The sequence below is a fragment of the Copadichromis virginalis genome, linkage group LG16 (assembly GCF_057382275.1).
Source record: "Copadichromis virginalis isolate Kocher_CV1m ecotype Utaka linkage group LG16, C_Virginalis_male_GT1.1, whole genome shotgun sequence".
Taxonomy (NCBI): domain Eukaryota; kingdom Metazoa; phylum Chordata; class Actinopteri; order Cichliformes; family Cichlidae; genus Copadichromis; species Copadichromis virginalis.
In genome coordinates this window covers 39,932,546-39,955,366 of record NC_140633.1, presented here as the reverse complement: position 1 = coordinate 39,955,366, position 22,821 = coordinate 39,932,546, and the positions used below count along the sequence as shown (strand labels likewise).

Below are 22,821 nucleotides of genomic sequence, written 5' to 3'. Positions count from 1 at the left end.
ACAGCAGTACCACAGTAGTACCACAGCAGAGCAGAGGCAGCACATCAGTGTTGTAGTGCAAAGATCCAGGAAGCGACCGTTTGTGTGACCGCAGGTCTTCATGGCGAGCAGCAGCAGGCGCACTCTGTGGATTTCAGACTCTGTTTTCGGCACATCTTGGCACCATGTCAAGAGTCACCTCCATGCATAGATTTATAGACAAGAACGGGGGTCATAAAATGTGTCCTACAACTAATAGGATGGCAGTATATGGATTTTAAAACAGCAGTAATATGATCTAGTTAAAACTGGCAACAGCCTTCTGAATCAAGTGTAATTTATTTACAGACTTTCTGGAGAAACCTGAGCGCGATGCATTATAGTTGTCAGCTGTACTTCTAATGAAAATGTGTAACAGGCAGCGCTGGCATGATGGAGCAATGCATGACTGTACTAACTCACTAACCACATAACAGTTACGATTCTGTCATGACTTGCATTACAAAGGCTCTTCAATTATGATGATCGATGGATTGAAGAAAATCATCAATAATTCTTTTCCTTGAACAGTAATCAGCTGACTTCAGCTCGTGGACGTGGAAAAAGGTTCAGGTGTACTGTGATGTGGAAAAGTATCCCCCCTTCCTGATGTCTTCGTTTCCTTTGTTTGTTTTTCGTATTTGTCACACTCACACACTTGTTTCAGATCATCAACACATTATGTCGTAATCTGCTGAGAAACAAGTCGCTGGTATCTATCAGTCTGGACAAGGTTACAGAGGCTTTGTGTCTCCACTGAGCCACAGTGAGAGTCTTTATCCACACATGGAGAGAACCTGGAACAATGCTGAAGCTTCCCGGGAGCAGCCGGCCTACCAAAATGACTCCAAGAGTCCATCAACGACTCATCCAGGAGGTCACAGAAGAACCCAGAACAGAGACCTGCAGGCCTCAGAGTTCAGGGTTCAATGATAACAAAGAGCAGAAATGACATCTAGCTGCCAAGAGCGAAACAACCAGTTATAATGTTTATTGGGTCATTACTTTTTCACATAGGCAGGTTTAATCAGCTTTTTTAAATTAATCAATGAAATTATTTATCAATAGAAAATCATATTTTTTAAACCATTATGTAAAAACTCCATTTTGTATTTACTGTTATTTTTGTCTAATATTACAATTTGTTCGCTGATCTAAAACACTGCAGCAAACAGGAAGCCAACAGGAAGCCAACAGGAAGCCAACAGGAAGCAAACAGGAGGCAAACAGGAAACGAAAAGGAAGTAAACAGGAAGCCAACAGGAAGCAAACAGGAAGCCAACAGGAAACGAAAAGGAAGTAAACAAGAAGCCAACAGGAAGCAAACGTGAAGCCAACAGGAAACGAAAAGGAAGTAAACAGGAAGCCAACAGGAAGCAAACAGGAAGCCAAGAGGAGGCCAACAGGAAGCAAACAGGAAGCAAACAGGAAGCGAAAAGGAAGCAAACAGGAAGTCAACAGGAAGCAAACAGGAAGCCAACAGGAAGGGGCATGTACTTCTGAGCAGTGAGTTTATTGCACAAAAGGGCAAAACTCTGCAGAAACAGCTGCCCACTGCTCCTAATTCAACATCAGGCCTTTACAACCACCTGTAAAGATGAGTGATGTTGAAACAGAGCGCAGGCCGAGCACAGCCAGTGCTCACTGCCTGAGTCACAGCTCACAGTATTACACATAACACGTAACATAAGTAAGAGGTTATGTGTAACGCATAACTAGATGGTTGAGGTGCTGCACTGCAATAATTAAACTAGAACCGCTCACCCCCATTAAATACTCATGACTGGTTTATGTTGTTATATACGCTCTTGAACCATGAAATAGAACTGGGAGCGTGATAATGTGACTGGAATGCAGCGCGTGGCATGACAAGAGCAAAACTGTCCTTGAGAACAATCACCTTTGTGGTGATCAAACTTGGAGCACCTCAAATACCAAGCAGATAATATTCTGAGCTAAAGTCCCACATGTAAGTAACAGATGCATGAGCCAATGGTGAAAAGTGCATTATGGGAATGACGACTGACCTTTGACACTCATCCAGGGCCAGGGCGTGTGGGTGGTCCTCCTCTGAAAGCGTCACCACAGCTTGCCTACTGATGGCGCCGGCTTGACTCTGGTCCACAGTTTGTCTGGTGATGGTGGATGTAGTGGAGCTGGTCCAGTACAGAGTGTCCCAACCTTTGTGGTAAGCCAGACCTTCCACTGAACCCACATCTGAAACAAGAGAAACATCAGACCACGGAGCAACAAAGTGACCTGAATGAGAGTCGGCGTTACGAGTCTGCCTTTTTATTCTAGCGAATAACTGAGTCACATGGGAAAAATAATCGTAGTAGAGCAAGAGCGCCCATCTAAAACATCACATAGAGTAAAACGAAAGAAATAATCACTTTGGAGCTGGCATTCATTACGTTTATTGTTCATTTATTTATCTGTAAATGCAGATTCCAGCTATATGCCGCTGTCATCTCGGGCTCCAAACCTCAGAGTTGTCTGTTGTGTATAAATGTGTGAAAGTACTGACTTTGCTTGTAACAGATGGCAGGCTCCAATTGTGTTAGAATTGGGATCGTGTTTCTTTTCTGATTGACAGGGAAATAACTTCATGCCTCACTACACTGGACAGACAGCTATTTGTTGATGCTAAAGTCACTCAGGAACCGAATGTGTTTTCATGGCAAACCAATTTCCAAAACACAGAATATGAAAAGACCTTTGCAGTCTCTCTTGTTATTGCATGAATATGACTGACAGAGATGGAACCTCCAGAGAGACGTGATTTTCAGCAGAGAATCTGGTCATATTCATGTTTGATTACTCACTGCAGTTTTCTTTTTCTACCCTTCGATTTATCGACTGAATATGACCTTCAGCGTTTCTCAATATCACTATTGTGGAGAAGTAAGGTCACAATAACTGCATTGTTGATCTAAGTTATGAAAGTGATGAGAAAGATTTTAAAAACAAACAACAGCAAAAGCACCAGCAGAAAATATCCACCCATGTGTCCATGAGCCCACTTCTCGTCAGTATATCCTGGATCCTCAACACTTGACACAGACCATATTATGGTGTGCAACATCCAAGGCACTAATGCTAGAGTGGTCAGTTTCCCTGGTAAGTCCCATACACATACCAAACACCAGCTATTGTTCTAAAGATCCAACCGTCAGGACTCAGGCTTCAGATCAGGCAAAGGTGCCCCGGAGACTGTCCAACACATAGCAGCAGGAAGTAAGGCTAGCTGGGACCGCGTACACATAGAGGCTGGGATAGTGCACACCAGCGGTCCCCAACCCCCCGGGCCACGGCCTGGTACCGGTCCATGACTCGTCTGGTACCGGGCTGTGAGAGTCGAGGCTCAGGTGTGAAGTTTATGGTTTTCAGGGTTTTTATCGTTAACTCGGTTTCCTGTGATGTAGTTGTTCGTCTTATTTTGAAAGAAATATTTCTGCGTTACCATAGCGACCCGAGAGGAGGATGTTAGTCTCAATGTTGTTGGTGCATTTCTGGAGGACGCTGCTAATAAAGTTACACAACTACTCAGTGAATTCACGTTTATTATTATATTTACAAAATCCCACAGTTTGTGTCTCGGTCCTATCATTTTATTTTGTTGTATTTATCCGCCACACCTTAAAGGCCGGTCCGTGAAACTATTGTCTGACATTAAACCGGTCCGTGGCACATAAAGGGGGGGGGGGGGGGGGGGGAGCGCTGCTGTACAGAAACATCTGTGCCACATATGGACTATGTGTCTCTGATGTTCCCAAGTCCCGATAGGAGACGCCACCAAAGGTGGTCGAGAACAACAGTCCAAAGTCCCGGGGGGGCTTCAAGTTTCAGACAGATAAGCAGCTCATTGTCAGCCAACCAGGCATAGTGGCAGCTGACAAGGAGCAGAAGACTGTAGTTAATATAGACGTGCAAATCCCAGCAACATCAGAGAGAAAATAAAGGAGTACCAGGGGCTGAAGGAACAGCTGGAGCAGATGTGCAAAGTCCAACGTGGGACCAATGGTGACAGGAGCATTAGGAGCGACCGAGTTGGGAGTTCGTCTTGTAATCGGAAGGTTGCCAGTTCGAGCCCCAGCTCGGACAGTCTCGGTCGTTGTGTCCTTGGGCAAGACACCTCACCTGCCGCCTACTGGTGTTGGCCAGAGGGGCCGATGGCGCGATATGGCAGCCTCGCCTCTGTCAGTCTGCCCCAGGGCAGCTGTGGCTACAACTGTAGCTGCCTCCACCAGTGTGTGAGAGTGAATAAATAGTGGTATATAAATGCAATCCATTATTATTATTCTAACCCAAACAGTGGAAGTGCAGGTACGAGACCTCTGATGGGCTCCATCAAGAACAGCTAAGATACAAACATTAATTAAGTGAACATTAAAGTAATTCAGTTGTCAAACGATTGTCTCGTGATTTTTCCTGTCACGCTTTTGTCTGTCAGAGCCAATTCTAACTGTCTGAATGGCAAACATGTGGCCAGTATGAGTTAATCTGGCTGCACCCCAGTATATAAAAACCCATAAACCAAACTCCAGAATACTTAAGACTCTACCTGAGTCAGCCGACCACTAATTAATAGCTTGCAATAAAAGCCGTCTGGCAGCTTGGAGTTTCTCTCAAATTGTTGGCCAGGCGAGGGACTAATTAATGGGGGACACAGAGTTTAATTAGGGAAATATAGATGATTAACATCTTCACCTTTCCTCAATGACAGGATTCGGGCAGAAACTTTTAGAATAAAAGAGAAGATACTGCAGAAGTAGATCCACCGCTGCCTAAACGTGGTCCATGAAAAGAAGTATGGAGCAGGTGGATGTGCTGCTTTTAATCAACACACAAACAAACTCATTAGGAACCAGCAGGGCCACAGGATGGTATTTCTCTGTGCACTGTGGCTGCATCAAAAGAGCTTGTTTCCAGTGGTATTGTCGTGCATTATTATTATCATCACCACTTTCATTATGCATTTCACAAGTTTGAAGGTGTGAAGGACACTTACAAATCCTGACAGATGGTTCTTGGTAACGCTTGTTCATTTCTAGAAGATAAATAAATAAGCAGAAAGCTCCCTCAGCAGGAGCGCTAAAGATGGGTCGGGGGTGGGTGAGAGTGGCTCAGTAACACTGTGCCAGCCTCTCCGCGCGAGGGGGCGGTGGGAAGGTGCTGAGCTCTGCTCCCTGTCATGTTTCTCAGGTCTTTGTCTGAATTTCTACGAACATTATTGCTAAGGATTGTCTTATTGCATTGGAGTCACACTGGGTTAAATATGTACACTTGGGTTTTAAGGGGTATTTATTATTTTCTTCTTTTTTTTTGGGTTGTATGGAAGCCCCAAACGCAATTTCATTGTTCTTGACAATGACAATAAATAAATAAATACTAAATACTAAACGCCACTGAATGCCAGAGGACGCGAGCTATGCAGAACGGAGACTTTCTGCTGCTCATCTGACTCCAGTCAGACTCCAGATCGATCCATGTTCAGTCAGTGTGCAGAAAGCTTGGAACATAGTTCATTTAACCCTTTAGAGCCGATCGGAGCGGGAACGCTCTGTTATGCGTAACTATTTTTAAATCCCAGTAGCACTGCAACCACGTAAGCTAGCGCAAAAAATTTTTTTGCATATGAAACCGGAGGAGTTGTACTTACATCTTATGCCATCAGCTTGTCCTCGGTCACGGTTTCCTTCCACATAAAGCTTTGCAAAAACTGCATAAAAAGCGCTTGCAGGAACAAAAACATAATATTCCAGAAACACGCTTTGCCGATCTGATCAGCTGTTCAAAACACTTCCTACGTTGGAATAGACGTCAGCGCGAACTTTTGCATTTCCGCCATTACCTGCCCGAAACCGGAAGTGACGTCATTTTCGCGGAAATGTAGTCTTTTTTGCGATCAGGGCCTCAGGGCCTATACTGCTCTTTTTAAAAGTTATCTTTGACTTTATGACTTTCTGTGTCGTTTCTGGGATGCTGAGGACTCATATTGCACTGCTGGAAATAGTTTATTTTGATGCATATGCTGCTTTTTTGCAAATTTGCAGTATAATATTTATTTTCGTTTTTCCTGCAGTGTATAAAAATTGGTGTATTTCAAAAATAAAACTATGAAGACACTCAAAATAATTTTCCTGTGGTGGGAAACTATTTTGTGCAACTTTTTTGTATTTACAGTTTTGAGGGATAAGACTCTTAAATTTCTCTAACTACAAATATATGTCAAAAAATCAAAAACGATTTTCAATTTTTTTGTAGTTTATTGCACTTTTTTGCAATTTATGTAATTACTATGGACTTAATGAATACATATTATTAAAATCTGGGCTATAATGGTTGTATTGATGTATAGCAACTTGAAATGCTCCAAAAAATGGCTCCACAGCAGGTAAAAATATAATATAAGCTCTGGCGGACTTGGTTCTATGGTAGGTCTTAAAGGGTTAAACCAGGCTGGTTTGGTCTTCTCAAAGGAGTAAAAGAGTAAAAAAACCGATTGAAGAAGAAATGCCCCTCTTGACGTACATCAGTGCTACACTGATTTCTTAACAACCCTGCTTCCTAACTACAGGAGAAAGATGCACTATTTCCTCCAAGCAGACGGATCATCGGAGCAGCGTCGGCCACGGTGCCACTTTACAGTCAAACTACATTTTTATGGCTTGCAACCCAGCAGACAGCCAAAACAGGTACAGGTGAGGACGGATAAATTAGAGAGCGTACAAACATGCAGCTCTGTGCATAAAGTGCAAGCTTCCAGATGTCAGGCACATGAAACTGCCGACTGAAAACACACCAAGCAAAGACGCGGTGTGACAAATACGGCTAACCCACACTGCAGAAAACCACACTCTTCAACGTCTGTGGTGGACCTGCAGCTTCCCACAGAGGACTTAAAATAACAGAAACGCTGTCAATATGGAATCCACTTACTTTCTGCGATGATGGATCTTCCTGTCCAGTCGTCGTTAATCATCTGGATATTTCCAAAATGGACATCGCTAAAAAAGATGCGGTTGGCTCCAGCTGTCTCCTGACTGTAGTCAAAGGCCAGCGTTATGACATTCTTGAAAAAAGCGGGATTTTCAAAAGGCTGCACGGGTGAGTTGAGGTCATTTTCATCAGAAAGGTGGATGCTTTTCAGGATAGTCCTTTCAGAGTAGAGTAGATAACCTTCATAGCGCTCGCAGGCAAAGCCATCCTCTGCCAAGCGCCCGTGTGCACAGGAGCAGGTCCGGCGACCGCTGCCCAGGTGGAAGCACAGCTGCTGGCAGCCTCCGTTACTTCTGGCACAGGGGTTGGTGCCTTCAAAGCACAACATGTGTTTGATTAGTCACTGGCAGCCGTTTCTGCTGTGAGCAATCACGTTTAAATTGGCCCGCCTATACAAGTCAGATGAAAATCCAATCTACGGTCTGGGAGCCACAAATTTGCAATTCGATTGCATAAAAATCTGCGAGCATAATACGAGACAGGAAGTGAAACTGTGCGGCTATAATGTTTGAAAACGCACCTTTTTCTCTGCTTCTGGTGAAGACCGTCACATCTTTCAAATTAACCCCTAGACCGCTCCTCATGGTCTCAGCCTCACTTGGATCCGTCTTCAAGCCTCGTCGGATTGAACCGTTCGAGTGGGCCCTGAAAGTCAGGAGAGTCGGAGAAGAACAATAATAAGGTTCTCTGTGTGAGCGTGGCGGGGTGAAGGATGGGGAAGTTACACAGACATGCTGCAGGACATCCTTTCAGCTGAAAACACTAAAACAAAACTCAGCACTGAGGACATGTTGTCAATAAAAATCAGAATCTACATCTAAATTCAGTTTTATTTCGCTGTCATCATCACAGACGCACCCAAACTGGAATAATCTTCCACTTGATATCCGCATGTCAGAATCCAATGAATCGTTTAAATCACTCTTTAAAACTCACCTGTTCAATGTAGCCTTTGAAGCTAATTAGTTTGGACTTCCACCTGGTCTGCATTTGTGTTACATAACTGTAGTTGTTACTGTAACCATTACTGTATCTTCTTTTCTTTGTCTATTGTTGGAATTCGCCTGCAGCACTCGTGTGAAGCACTTTGATGTCTTTTTAAATGTGCTATAGAAATACATTTTGATTGATTTTGTTTTTAATTTCAGACCTTTGTCAAACCCTAAAACAAACACTAATACTTGTCTGGAGTATTAAAAAAAACAGGATTGCGCCTGCTGTGTAATATTTCTCCTTGGAAGCCTTGAAAGGAGGGGAAGGGCGCTGCCAGGTTACTATAAAGGCTTTGCAGGCAAATGCAAGAGTTTGCATTTGAGAAAATAACAAATTACCTGTCAGACCAGTAGATGTAAGGCCCAAACACGGCCACGGAGAACAGGTCTACGTTGGCCATTGACAGTACAATCTCCCGGCTCTCACCGGTCTCAAGGTTGATCCTCTCGATCTTATCCGTGCGTGCGTCGCACCAATATAATGTATTTTCCTGGAAGGTAATTTTAAAATGCATAACACAAACTGCAGCGCTTTGTATGGTTAAATGTTAGGCACAAGACTGTAAGGTGAGCAAGGAGACAGGTACTCTACATGATGTATTATCTGTGTGCGACTGTACCTCATAGTCTATGGAAATTCCATTGGGCCACATGATGCCCGAGCTGACCAGGGTAACCTGGTCTGATCCATCCAGGCGGGAACGGCCGATGCAGGGGTTCTGACCCCACTCGGTCCAGAACAGATATCTGCCCAGATACACCTCATTTATTATTTGAACTGTAGATTTTGAAAACATTTTTATCTTTGTTTAGGTAACATTTGCTTTGTAGGATGCTGCATATTAATGCTTAGAGCACATTTGGATACATTGTAACATATGCATGTTCTTATGTATTCATATAATTATCCTCCTGCTCGACAAAGCAAGCTGCCCTAAATGTCACTTTACTCTCCACCACTCTCTTAAAAGAGGTAAATTGTGGACAAGTATCTCTGAAATAGGTTGTATAATTAAAATAATGAGCGATCAGTATTATGAGGATGAACGTGAGCCACACTGGATGCTGGCAGCAGGCAGGACGGGTACAGCCTGCCATCTGCATGGCTCAGCAGAAGTCAGCACACTTGGCAACGTCGTGTCAGTAAGTGCTGCTTACTGGAGACTCTGACTGCTTTACTGTGCTGCTGTAAGTGAACATCCTTGGACATCTGAAGCTTTAGACGGATCCAAACAAGCCTGTCTGGCACACAGCAGCCACACCAGAGTCTAAGTCAGCCATTTTTTTCGCTCTGTGAATTTGATATTAACGGGTTCTGTGAGCTATGGTGGTATCACATAATAGGCTGACTGGATAAAGTGGCCACTGAGCGAATATGCGATGAGCCAGAATTGGCTTAATAAGACCTGCTTTGGTTTCTAGTTTTAGCAGCAAATGTATTTAATATATCTGCTGTTTACAGTAAGTGGTTTCTAAAAGTATAGAGACGGCACTGATTGTAGGCTAAACAAACACACGCACAGAGTCATTTCCTACCCCTTCTGTGGATGTACAGCGATGGCTCTGGGCTGATCGAGTCCTTCTGATATGACCACTGAGCGATATGCACCATTCAGGCGAGAGATTTCAATTAGATTGAAACCGTGGTCTGTCCAGTACAGGTTGCCTGTTTGGAAAGAAGCAATATTCATACATGTAATTAAAGTAGAATTCATCCTCCAGGACACAGAAGTTAAAGACACAGTTCATTAAATCTAATTCTTTGCCTGCACTTTGTCACCAAAGCCTAATGGCTTTTGGCAATTCAGAGCGCAACAATGACATCGACTCGGTGCTATAACTAGAGGCGTGGCACCTAAAGTGTGAATTTTCAACAATCGATACAAACTTGACAGCCTGTGGAAATGACTCCAGGGCTCCAGCAGTGACGGTACTAACCAGCGATCCAGTCAACAGCAATGCCTTCCACACGGCTGATGCCGGTGGTAATGACGTCCTCCCTCCAGGTCTGGTCACGTTTGGCTCGGGATATTCTGTTCAGTCCCATGTCTGTCCAGTACACAGTATCATTCCCTGCAAAATGCACCCTACGGTTAATAATAGGAGACGTGATGAAAGCGGCTGCCACAACAGTATCCGTGCCCTCAAACTAAGCAGCTCATGAAAGCACATTTTACTGTATCATGGCCCATTTCACCAGATTTTGTGTGGCACAATAAAGCATGATAGCAGAAGCGCTAACAACTCAGGCACAGGTCCTTGTTGACATGCAGCTGCTGGATGGAAAAGGCAAATGTTGGGAAAATTTTACAGGGCAGAATACGGCTCCATGCAAAACACGGTGTTGGTAAAACTGTAACGGGCCCGTTATCATTTTACGGCGCTGTTAAATAAGCTAATAAAATAGCGTGGTTTGCCTTTTTTATACCCTTGTCTTCAAGTGGATCTTTCTGCATGATTGTCAGTTAGGCTGCACAGGTTGTTAAGAGGGTAGCTGGCGTTATATGTTTAATTGCACGTTCGTATTCCCACCGCCTTTACACTCTGTTAACACAGAGATGATATATGACATAACACAGCTGCAGGGATTTCATCTGTTCTGCTCCAGCAACCTCCATTCTCTATAATGACATGTAAATGTTATGTGTGAGCTATCAACTGCTGTTCTTGGATGGGCTTAGTAATACATTTGTGTGTTCACCTGTCCAAAATAATAAAGGTGAGGACCATCATCAATCTTGTTCTGTCCTTTAGTAATATCTCATTTTATATTCAGGTTATTTCCTCTTTTCCAAAAGCCGTGGTCACACTTCAAGATTTCCAACGACCCCTGAGGTCTCTCGGATTCAGAACGAGGTTTTAGGTTTTCAAGATAGTCGAGGGATGAGTCACTGACTTGTAACTACTGTATAATGAGGGACCTGACTTGGCTTTTTCCCCGCACTCAGACTTTTTCTTAAGTCTGCGAAGGTTTGCAGTCGTCCAGGTCATAGCCGTCTGAGGCAGAGTTTCCCAAACACAGGTGTGCTGTGAGAAATGATCAGGTGTGCTGTGGGAGATTATCTGGTTCCAACTCATTAGTACTCTAAGCGATCAGCGTGAATAACGGGCAGAACAATTATTTTTCTACCACTAGAGGGCAGTACAACTACCTGCTCTAATTAAATGGGTTGCCAACTGCCAGTAAACAGAAGACGAAGAAGACAACACGCCCATAATAGCTAATAGCCCCTATAGATAATAGGGGTGCAACGATACACAAAATTCACGGTTCGATACTTTGGTGTCACGGTTCGATATTTTTTTCGATACAAAAAAAAATGTTCATGCTTTTTTCATTTGTCAGTTATTAAAATTATAAATATATATTTTAACTCAAAAGTACAGTTTTTAAATTTAATGTTGCTGAAACAACAAAGTAATAAAAAAATAATCTATCTGATGGAGGAATCCCTCATCTTTGGAAAAGAGAGTTTATTACAGAGAAATGGCTCTTTCAAAATAAAAGCTCTACTATACGCTTCTTCTGGGCTATATTCTCAGCAGCATATTAAACATATCAGGTCCCCATAAGGAGAATCCTGTGCTAACGGCTGTCTAAATGACTCGGGTAAAGTTTGTAGCATGCTGCTTGTTGTTTTTGTCTGCTTCCACTTGTCTTTGCACTAGGATGCTGTCGGCGTAAATGTGCAGTCATATTCGTTGTGTTCCCACTAGTGCTGTCAGCGTTAATCTGAAATGACGTTAACGCCACAACACGGCAAATCTCCGTTAACGAGCTACCGCGGATCGCCCCGTGCGTGGAGCTGGACAGCGTCAACATGTTAACGAGCTAACTGCGCTAACACACTAGTTCCCACCATGTAATTGAGCATTGCGTGGCACATCCAACATACTGTTTTACTTTAGTCCATGACTCGCTTACCTTCAGGGTCATACGTCACATGAAGACCAAAATAGTTCCAAAGGCCAGATCTGAATGAGGGTGGGGGAGGTTCAGTTTGCCATGTAGCAACGAGCTTAGCTTCTGTCTGGCTAGCTTGCGCTGTGCTCAGTGGATCTGCGCTCGACAGTGCAGCCTGGGCGGAGTAGTCGAGCGCAGATCCACTGAGCGCTCAACACAGACAGCATCGTCAGAAGGAAAGTTGATAAAATAGATTAAAAATTTTGTATTGTTCCATACATATGCGTACCGAACCGAAAGCACTGTATCGAACGGTTCAATATCGATATGAATATCGTTGCACCCCTACTAGATAAATATCTGAAAAGAAAAAGTAGTCAGTCCGACCTGGTCCTGGTGAAAACTCTGACCCAGGTGAAGGCCCAGCGTGAGTAGTGGTCAGAAGAAAGCAAAAAATCTATAGTGGGGACAAACCGAGCCATGTCTGCTATGTCTGGTGCGCTGGGGAAAATGATCAATATGCTTTTTGTCACATTTTTGTTTGGTGGTGTGCCATGTGATTTTTCTAATGTGAAATATGTGCCGTGGATCCAAAAGGCTGTGAAACACTGTCTATGGAGTTCAAAAAGAAGGTTCTCTAAGTTAAACTTTTACGAGTCCAGTCACCGTCTTTTCAAGCTTCTTAGAAGTTTTTCTTAATAAGAAATAAATGGATTTAATGAACCCTTTAAGACTTTAAATCTAATGGCATCACTTACTTCAGTTTCTTCACCAGGTTTGATGTTTTGGGAATTCTGAATATTTGTAAACAATTCGTTTGCACCATTTTCACATGATTCATGATTTACATCATATAATGATATCTTTGCTCTAGCAGTGAATGAGTTTATCTTTGCCAGCACGCAATAAGGATGCTGTCTGGGATGTGTCAGCTGGAATAATGATTTAGAAGCTAAAGATTGAGTTATTTTAACAGCCTCCAACATTAAAGTAGACATTTATAGAAGAAAGAAAACGGTTCTCACTGAAGGTACAAACAACAAACACGATTCACCACTCGAGGCAAAAACACAGCGTCAAATACAACCAGGCTGCTAAGGAGCTAACAGCTGGTGACGAGCGACCTAGATGTAAACAGATGACTCCACGAGCATGCAAGCTCCACATCCCAGGAAACGCTGCATGGCTGCATTTACATGATGGAAAACCAGAGCGTTAAGGAGCTGGTTAAAAAACTCGAGCAAAGGTACAACATCGCAGCCTGTGAGGATATTACCCAGGCTCCTGAAGACGTGCAAAGTTAATTAGTGAACGTGGTCCTCTGCTCGTTTACAAAGAACAGTCGAATTTTGTGATTTTTGATAGTTTGGCTTTAATGGAGGTGGTGGTGGAATCAGACTAAGAGTGAAAAGACTGCCAAAAGTCAATAAGGGTTTCCCATTGCTCTATTTTCTCCCTCCCCGTCACCTCCCCTGTCATCTGTCCTCCTCCACGACACCCAGAAATCAATCTTACACATTTTGAAAAATGTCCCAATTCCGGTCTATCTGGGAGAGACGATGGAGAGAGAAGCTGAGGATGCACAGGTGTGGAAGTGTTTTTACGCGTGACGGATGAAATATATCAATCATGTCAGGAGCAGGACTAAAGAAATGAATCAAGTGTTCCTTTGTATTTATAAGTTGTTTCATTTTTTATGATAACACCTTCCCTCCACCATTTGTGATGTGAGTATGACATCTAAGATCATCAAACAGAGCAGCAGGCTGTAACAAACCAAGACTCACATCACATTTAATTGACACGGCTTGGAACAAGGCTGAGAGAAAAGCACGTCTGCTGCTGCACAATGCCTTAACTCGACCCCTCATCTATCGCTTCCTTGTTTCCTTGCTTACATCTTTGGTGGGAGGGGCTAATATCGAGGAGATTCAAGGATTTAGAAAGTGAACAATGAGACAAAGGGTTGGATTCATCCTATCTGACCAACCTCACCTACAAACAAAATAACTAAGCTATCAAATGTTGGAATACTTCAATGAAAATGCAGGAAATGAGCAGAATTCCATGTGTGGTGTTCACTGCATCAAAAATGTTTCCATTCTATAAAACAATACTCACTCGGTAATTGTTTCCCTGCCAGTGACAGGAGAGCGAAATCACAGACTGCATGTGGAATTAGCCAAACAACATTTTCAGGATACAGTATGTGTTTTTTTGTACTTGTGGTTTGTTGTGCATGTCATCTCCTTTATACAGTTTCCCCACAGACCTGTTATCATGCTTCGACAGCACCCTACACGTATCGCAGAGAACAGACGTTTCCGGTCTCTGGTATGTTTCTAGCTTTTATTAGAATAATAAATCATGTGAGAGGAAACAAATATCAGCACAAGCTGCTGGTTTGTGCTTTGCAACGTGATGCTACCTTCATGTTTTGGTGCATCTTGGGAATTTCTTTGGATTAGGATTGTTTACATGGAAAATGGTGGATGTTATTCATGAGGCGCTCATTCATCTGGACAAGTTAAGCTCGACCATTATTTAAAAGATACACAAAGCCCAGAGCAACAAAGATCTTTATCTTCTCTTTAATAACTCAAGAAAGAGGAAATAAAGCGAATATGAGAGTGTGGCAGCAGCTGTGTAGTATTTGTGTACAGGTGCTATGACTAATGCACGCCACTCGCCACTTGACATTATAAAGCACTGGAGCAGCACGTCTTCAGGGGTTTTGTGTCCTTAAGGCTTTGGGGCTTTAAGACTTGACTCAGTTCAGGGATGGAGTAATGCATTCCTCTGACTGAGTACTTAAAGACAAACCTTTATATTTACATAAGTAATTATTATTATTATTATTGATTCTGAATCTTTTCATCATTCTGCCGTTACAGATCTCACACTCCCAGAATCCTTCACAGGTTGCGGCTGCTTCGAGTATCAAACATACTGCTGAGCAGGTCCCTCTCATGCTGACCTGTTGGGGCACACATTTGGGTTTGCGTGCCAGGCACCACAGGGTCTGCATGTATGTCAGGTAGTACAAGTCCAAGTATCCACATCAATGCCAGGACTCGAGCCTCCCCAGCACTGCCTTATAATGGCATGCATAATGCTATCCACTTCACTTATCAGGGGTATTTAATATTGTAACACTGGTACTGATCTGATCAGCTGCAGCAGTTCCAGATAAGGACGACTTTAAAACAAGGAGCAATATAAAGTGTGTAGGTTTAATAAAATGTCAGATTCTTTAAGCTCTCAGCGTCTAACGTCGCGCTTTAGCGGGTCTCCACTATCTTCTTATGTGATTGCACGTACCTGCGTGAAAGTCGACTCCCACAGCAAAAAGCGTTCCTGTGATGGGCATGAGGGCTTCGCTGTTGTCATTCGGGTCAAGAGCAATTCCCCGGATTCCCTCATGGATGGAATACATTAGAAATGAGTCAACACCTAAAGAGTCACAGAGGGATCTATTAGAGCGCAGATAAAAGCATTAAAGCTCAAGAACTCACGAATGCCCTTTGACGCACGTAGAGATTATTCATTTATCCACAATCTCACGCTGAGGGTAACGAAAGGCTCAAAGAAACTGGGAATCGTACCCTCGCAAGATGTGCGATCGCTACGCAAGTTGTAGCCAACGGTGCAGGAGCAGCTGCGGGTGTTCTCTGAAGTCGGGAAGCACAGCTGCGAGCATCCTCCGTTGTTTACTTGGCACTGATTTCTTCCTGATTATTAAAACAAAACCAGCAAACGCACCATCAGCAGGCATGTCCATCTCTGTGAATCACGTGAGAGAGGCTGCTTACCTTTCTGGCTGTCCCTGTCGTACACCTTCATGTGAACCACCCCACCCGTCTTATTTCTCAAAACAACAAGGTTGCGCCCATCTCTCTTGGTGACCGTTCCCAGCCGTCCTGATTCCTCATCTGCCCACCAGAGTTTTCCACCTGCAGCCAGCAAAGAAAATCTGAATTAACTCCATTTTTAGAGCAAGGCCAAAGAGCGTTTTCCTTTCTTTTTCACAACATGGTACAAATGAGTTCTTGAAAACACAAGCAGAGTGCAGGCGAATGCCATCCTTCAAAGTGCAAATGCTGAGCTTCAGCCTGCACTCTAATCTCCTAAAGCTGGCACACTTATTCATTAAGGCCTGTTAATAATTGAGGCCTTCTCTGAGCTGATTTCAGATTAAAAAGTGGGTTTCCTGTCTCGCTCGGCCCCATCGCTGTTGATGAGTTTCAGCCTTGAACTGCAGGAAGGTTTTTAGCTCCACTGAAGCTTTTCCTTGAACTTGAAAGACAAACGTTTCCATTACCGACTGAAACGGGCATCGCATTCCTATAAACAGATAGAAATACAGCATGTGCTGTTTGACCAACGGGGCTGCTGACTGCTGCACACCAAGCCCAGCACCTCTGTCCTCAGCAGATATCAGTGACACACAGTCCTCGCCAGGCGCTTTGCCATTTACTCGACAGCGTGACAGGAACTTCTCATTTTACAATCCCACTGAGGTGACAAGTAAAAAGGAGTTAAGTGAGTCCTCTCCTTCCAGGATAAACATCAGAGGAGGTGAAGATGACCTCATTCTAGAAAGGATAAAACCACAAAAATGAACAGAGTATCTACAACATACCCCATAATTAGGTCACACAAACGTGGCTATAACAGACTGTACGTTGTAAAAGCTTAGAGCAGCGGAGGCCGGAGGAATCACCTTTGCATTTTCATACAAACCCCCAACAGAGGAATTACTGAGCTGAGCAGCAGCAGCAGCAGCAGCAGCAGCAGCAGCAGCAGCAGCGAGCGCTCATTAAATGCCTCCTTCTTTAGAGCAATGTCAATTACCAGCAGATTTCTTTTTCCTGCTTTGTGCTAATGCAACCATTCAGAGCAGCGCTGCTCCTGGACACAACCTGGTGCAATTTAACACCCTCTTAAATTAGATTAGCAACCTAACTTAAATGACAGATGCATTCTCATCCAAGACAATATGTTAAGTACCATCTAGAAAATGTGCCCTGTACATTTTCCAGCATCACTTCCTGGAAGGCACGGCGTTCTTTAGTTCTCTTGCACGTTTTGTGTCACTGCATTCAACCACACACCCCCACCCACCCCCCCCCCCCCACACACACACACACACACACACAGAAACAATTCCCACTTCCATTAATAGCTTTAGGCTGAATGCCATCCTTAAAAGAAATGTAAAACTCGCTTCCACAAATCAGGTAAACTCCCATGAGTGGGAATGACAGTCTTCGTGCAGTTTACAAAACATTACACCCCGGAGGGCACGCTAGCCGAGATTAGCTTTGCACCCAGTGTTAATTTAATGCCGTTGGGATCACTGGCTAGGTGCGATTGCTCGCTTGTGGCACATCATATTCAATTTCCACCTCAACTGCTAGTTTGATCCCCGGCAATTCACGGCTGATGGATCACTCACACCTTCCGAAATAAGCCCTCTCTTCTCCCTCAAGCCAATCCAATTATTACAGAGCCTTAGGACCGAGTGGGTCAAACTTGTGTCACTAACGGTGCCTTCATTATACCTTTTCACAGCCAGCGCGAGCAATCACTAAGACATGAAGGCAAAATGAAAAGCCAGCACCCCATCATGGAGAAACGTACGATTCCTCCCTCAGAAGTGCGTTCCCGATTACCAGTGCAAATCTGCTAAACCCGTTTCATGCTCGTCTGCCTAGTTGTACGTCTGCATCTACCTCCCACTGTGACGGAGATACAGATTCATCATTTGTAAACAAGCTTTCATCGCTCACGCACGATGGTTCTTCGGAGTAACCTCAACCACTCAAATATGACTAACTGATCAATCAAGCTTGTAAACGACCAGAGACGAGAAGAAATGCTTCTCAGATTTATGCTCATTAATGCTGATTGCTCCACTAACCACAAAGGACACAAAAGCCTTTAATTCACAGGTACTTTATCCCCACCAGCGCAGACAATGCATGCTTTTAGTTGCAAATCCATATTACTGTCATGCTGGCATATGTATTAGTATATTTCTTCTTTGTTCTTTACTGAACTACAAAGACAAAGGAAAGCAGAACTCTGTGGTAAACACAGCAAATGGTCACCAAATGCACTTAACTGCAAATCACACCATGCCGACAAAACTAAAGCTGCAAAGGGACATTTTCTGTAATGGGCATCGCTGACAGGCTGTGCACTCGCCAACAACAAAAGAAGCTCAGGAGTGGAAAATGACCTGTCTGGCTGCTGTCCTGCTCTCTTCCACCAGCCTCATTTTCAGCTGACCCTGTAACTTTTACAGATGCATGCTCAATGATCTACAGCAAAGGAGGACTGAATGTTGGCATCACGAAACACGGTAACATAAACCCTACAAAACCCGGCGCGTCCATAATGTGTTGCACAAACACACTATTTTGTAGGTTTGTCTCTGCACAACAACAACACAGGCAGAAATTTTGCTTTAACTTTTTCATTTTTAATCAGAGCCTGAAAGTAAACTGGACACGTGACACGAGCACTTTGAGTTTCCTGCTCTGTTGGTACGTCGGAACAACTGAAGCGGACGCAGCTCATTCATGTTTTTACATTTGTATCTCAGAGCTTTTTGCAGTAATTTTAAATGTAAAAAGGCCAAATCTGTCACATTGTGACAGCCCAGCCCAGCAACACGGCGCCGATAAGAACAAGAAGGTCAGATTAGAGTTTTCCTAAAGCATCTCGAGAGGCCTGCGCAGTCCTGAAACAAGATGAAGCCAAGACTGATGCATAAGGTTAGACACAGCTCGTGATCAGAGGCAGACCACACTACCTGTCAAACATGCTGGGGCAGTTTAAGCCTCTGAAAATGGGTCATGAAATATAACAAATCCTGTAGTTGCTAAAAAGTTCATGTGACCCCCCCCCACATGACTGACATATTGATTGCTTGATTGAAATCCCAAAATCAGGTAAACAGTAAAGGACGTGTTTGATAGATCATGTATCAAATGATGTTAAAAAAGTGAAACATCGTCCAATCATAAATCTCTATTACTGGTGTTTAACTGGTGTTTAACCAGTACAATTCCTCTGTTTTACCAAACGTAATGGTAAAGCAGCAAAGTACGGTTCGGTCGACCAATCAGCTTCTTCAAGATAACAAAATGTGGATAATTGTGATTGATGGAGACTTGCAGACATCATTTCACTGTTTTGCTGTAGCTGCTGCTGCACTGGAGCGCAGCTATTAGTCTGTGTCACCTCACATTCTACATCCCATTTGTGAAATGCAATGATGAAGTCTCCAGTGTCCGTTCCTGCACAGCCAAAGTATTCACTATAAAAATGAACCTAAAAATTGTGGCTTACACTTGCAGAAAGCTAATAGTGTACAAAACAGTGGGACTCCATCCTGCCACTGCTGTGTTATCCTGCAACAGTAATTAATGCTCTCTGCACATGCTGACAGATACCCCCGCACAGAAAACGAAGGCCTGTCATGGTTAATAACATGCTTCAAGAACACGCTGAATCACTCTGACAACACTCTTCCATTTCATATTTTAGTTTATTTGTTTGTTTTTTCTTTTTTTCCCTTCAAATCACAGTTTGCTTCAGACCCCCACACACAAAACCAAAAAAGTCTCTCTTCAATAAGCCTTTGTTTGCTCTCTTCTCATTACCAATCTTGGCAAGTGTAATGCATTCACATAGCTCACAGGGAGGTTTCCCAATTGTCAAGGTGCAGCAGTGTGGAAGTGAAACAATTTAAAATTCAAATTCTGCTCTGCAGCTTCAAAGAATAAAAGGTGAAATAAACACATCAATGAAACAAACGTGAAACGAATGAAATGGGACTGAAGTCTGAACCGTGGACACTGCAGTGGACGCTTTAGCATTAAAGATGCTGCGTGTGTAATATGTGTGTCCAGCACAGACACTGCGACAACGTGCAACAACGCAACAATGACCGCGACGATCATCGTGCAGCTATTATTTTTAAAACTTGTTGTCTCTGCTGGCGCTTGTTTTCTTTTCCAGTCAGTTTGATAAAAAATCCTTTTTGATACAGATCCAAAGATCACTGAGTCATGTCCATTAGCTTTGCTGCACATCACAGCCACCGAGATCTTTAGCGGTGTTATTTATCACTCCACCACAGTAGATTGCTGTACAGTTCGTGGCATCACGACTGTTTAAATAGATATATAACCATGGGTCTAATCCCGAGCTCAGCCCTGCTTCCACGATCAGACGAGATGGGGCGTGCTCAGTGCGCTATGCCCGTAAGTATCCCACGGTGGTTAGCACTGTTGCCTCGCAGTCAGAATTTCAATTCAGTTCAACTCCACCATCAGGCCGTGTCTTTCTGATTTTACATGTTCTCCCCGTGTTTGCGTGGGTTCTCCCCGGGTCCTCCAACTTCCTCCCACAGTCCAAAAACACGCAGTTAGACAGGTCAGGTTAACTGCTGATTCTAACATGCCCACAGGTTTACATGTGAGTGCGAATGGTTGTCTGTCTCTGTGTGTTGGCCCTGCGACAGACTGGCGAGCTGCCCAGGGTGTACCCTGCCTCTCGCCCTATAACACCTGGGATAGGCTCCGCCCCCCGACCCTGAAAAGGATGGATGGGTGGGTCTAATCCCATTTACACAAATTGTTTCACAAAAACCATTTCAGTCTCTTTGGATAAAACTCAAGGTTATCCAAGATTACACGTGTCAGTAGCTCCCGATTGGTCCAGAGTGTGGCGCGCACATGGCATCGCCTATAAAAGCATTCACTTACGTCAAGGTGTTTGCTTGTTTATATAGGTATTAGGGGCATAACGTTAGCAACATTTTCTGGGTTGTGGAAACTAATAATGTTCTTTATCTGTATCAGCTAATGAACTGGACAGGAACCCACTCACGCTGTACGTGCAAACTGGTTCTACTTCCAACTCGTCCCCTCGTAGCTGCCAGCATCATAGAAGCATCCGGTATATTCGTACAGATGTTTTCTGCAGGCAGGTTTTCATCTACAACATGCTGACGCAGATTTCAGGCGTTCAGAACGAACCTACTCGCTGATAGATGGTGTGACACGCTGGATTGAGCGCTGATACCAAGAATCACTCCGTAATGAACATCCTCCACCCTTCTCATTATGGAAAGGGTGAGAAAATCAATCATCAATCATTGCTCTGTTGTGTTTTAATTATCTAATGCTCCTAATTCTTCACATAGAGTGAGGCACAGCTGTTTGCATGCACTCTCTAAACAGCTTCATTTTAAAGCCACTTAACTGGTTAAACGTGTAATCCTTTCACACTCTGAGTAATCCTCGGCACCAATCTGATGCACTTGTGACAAGCTCCACTCACCCATCACGGCCAGAGCTGTGCCTTTGGCTAACTCCCTCTTTACAGTCTCGAGCACCTCCAGCCCACTGCCATCCAGATTGCACCTGTTGATGGTCCCGTTGGTCGAGCTTATCCAGTACAGCTTGTTGGCAGCGTAGTCTATCGAGAGGCCTGAGACACAGCGAGTCAGGAGAGGATATCGAGTCAGCAAAGAAAGCATCATTAGGGACAAAAATACAAAATGTAACATTTGAATATGTAAAATAATGATGGGTGTAGATTAAAATTATGTTGTCATTTGAGGTATTACAGTAAAAAAAGGACACTTGGACATTAATCCATCTTCACACAGCTCCTCTCACGAGCAGCTGAACTCAGAACCGACTTTATGAAAACGTTTGTGAGGTCAGTAAAGTCTATGTTTCAAACACACTGAGTATTAAACACTTATAAATATTAACTTGTCCGGTGTTGCGCCAAAAACGGATTGTTTCCATGTGTAATGTCTTTACTTATATTGATAAACAGACCTTGTTGAACAGGATTTACAAATGCGATGTGTATAAAATGTAAAAACTTGTGTTACTGTAGCTACATTATAACCAGTCTGGACACTTGGAATATGTTTGCAGGACTTTTGTTATGTTTGTCGTGCGTTCTGCTGCCCTGTTGGCCAGAAAGCTTAAAAAAGACAATTTTAATGTCAACCAGATTTTTTAACTGGATAAATAAAAGATAAAAATCACCGACTGCAGCTTCGACCTTGTGACAGGAATGTTTTTGTGGCTCAAGATGACTTGATATCATTCATGACCGACACTTAAGACGTGTTTCACATATTATAGGTTATTTTTAGCAGTTTAAATCCAGACAGTTACTTTTTGTACTGGGATCCACGTTAACGTTAGCCACGTCACTGCTATCAGGTACCTGCTAGATTATCAGGTAGCAGCTACCTAATAGCAAAATGATAATGTTAATCTTGGAGCCACACATCAAATATTATAAGTTCTGTCCGTTTGTATCATTAATATCGTTATTAATTAATTTAACAGTTTCTTATTTGGTTATTTCCCCCCCGATATCAAAAATAATACCGTGTATCGAGTCCTCTCACTGGGTATTTCTGAGAACAAGTGCACTACACGGAGGTTAAGGTGATGCAGTTTTGAAACGTACCTCTGTGATGCTGCGTAAATGCTTTTCCTGCAGTGCGTGCTAATAGAAATGCTCACGTGTTTACTGCTGCTTGTTTGTGGGGGATTTGTTTAACAGGACTCCAGCTGGCTTGAAAAATGAACAAACAGGAAGCAGACTGCTTTTGAATCCATTTCCTGCCTGATGTAATGGCGGGAATATCACTGTTAATGGTGGGAGCTAAAAGCAATTTCAGTTGTGTACCTCTGGACAACTCAATGTCTCCCACCATGTGTTGGATTTATGTCTGGCAGATTCACAGTCACAATGCATCATTAATTTACTCTTGTCCCCAGGTCTGCCCCATAATCATAAATGAAGCCAGTGAAATATTGTGCAGCATCCTATCTGTATTGCTGACAGGCCCAGGAG

The 22,821-nt window shown here is 43.4% G+C and overlaps 1 protein-coding gene across 1 annotated transcript in view; it reads right to left on the bottom strand.

The window, feature by feature from the left end:
* lrp1bb (low density lipoprotein receptor-related protein 1Bb) overlaps positions 1-22,821 on the bottom strand; it is a 201,462-nt gene that overhangs the window by 71,448 nt on the left and 107,193 nt on the right. Inside the window, exons 32-42 of the mRNA XM_085435115.1 lie at positions 21,274-21,423; positions 15,729-15,869; positions 15,522-15,647; positions 15,238-15,369; positions 9,951-10,085; positions 9,549-9,678; positions 8,633-8,759; positions 8,352-8,503; positions 7,541-7,665; positions 6,961-7,332; positions 2,046-2,235 (exon numbers count right to left, since the gene is read on the bottom strand). Of these exons, the coding sequence (XP_085291241.1) occupies positions 2,046-2,235; positions 6,961-7,332; positions 7,541-7,665; positions 8,352-8,503; positions 8,633-8,759; positions 9,549-9,678; positions 9,951-10,085; positions 15,238-15,369; positions 15,522-15,647; positions 15,729-15,869; positions 21,274-21,423 (1,780 nt within the window). The remainder of the gene's footprint in view (positions 1-2,045; positions 2,236-6,960; positions 7,333-7,540; positions 7,666-8,351; positions 8,504-8,632; positions 8,760-9,548; positions 9,679-9,950; positions 10,086-15,237; positions 15,370-15,521; positions 15,648-15,728; positions 15,870-21,273; positions 21,424-22,821) is intronic.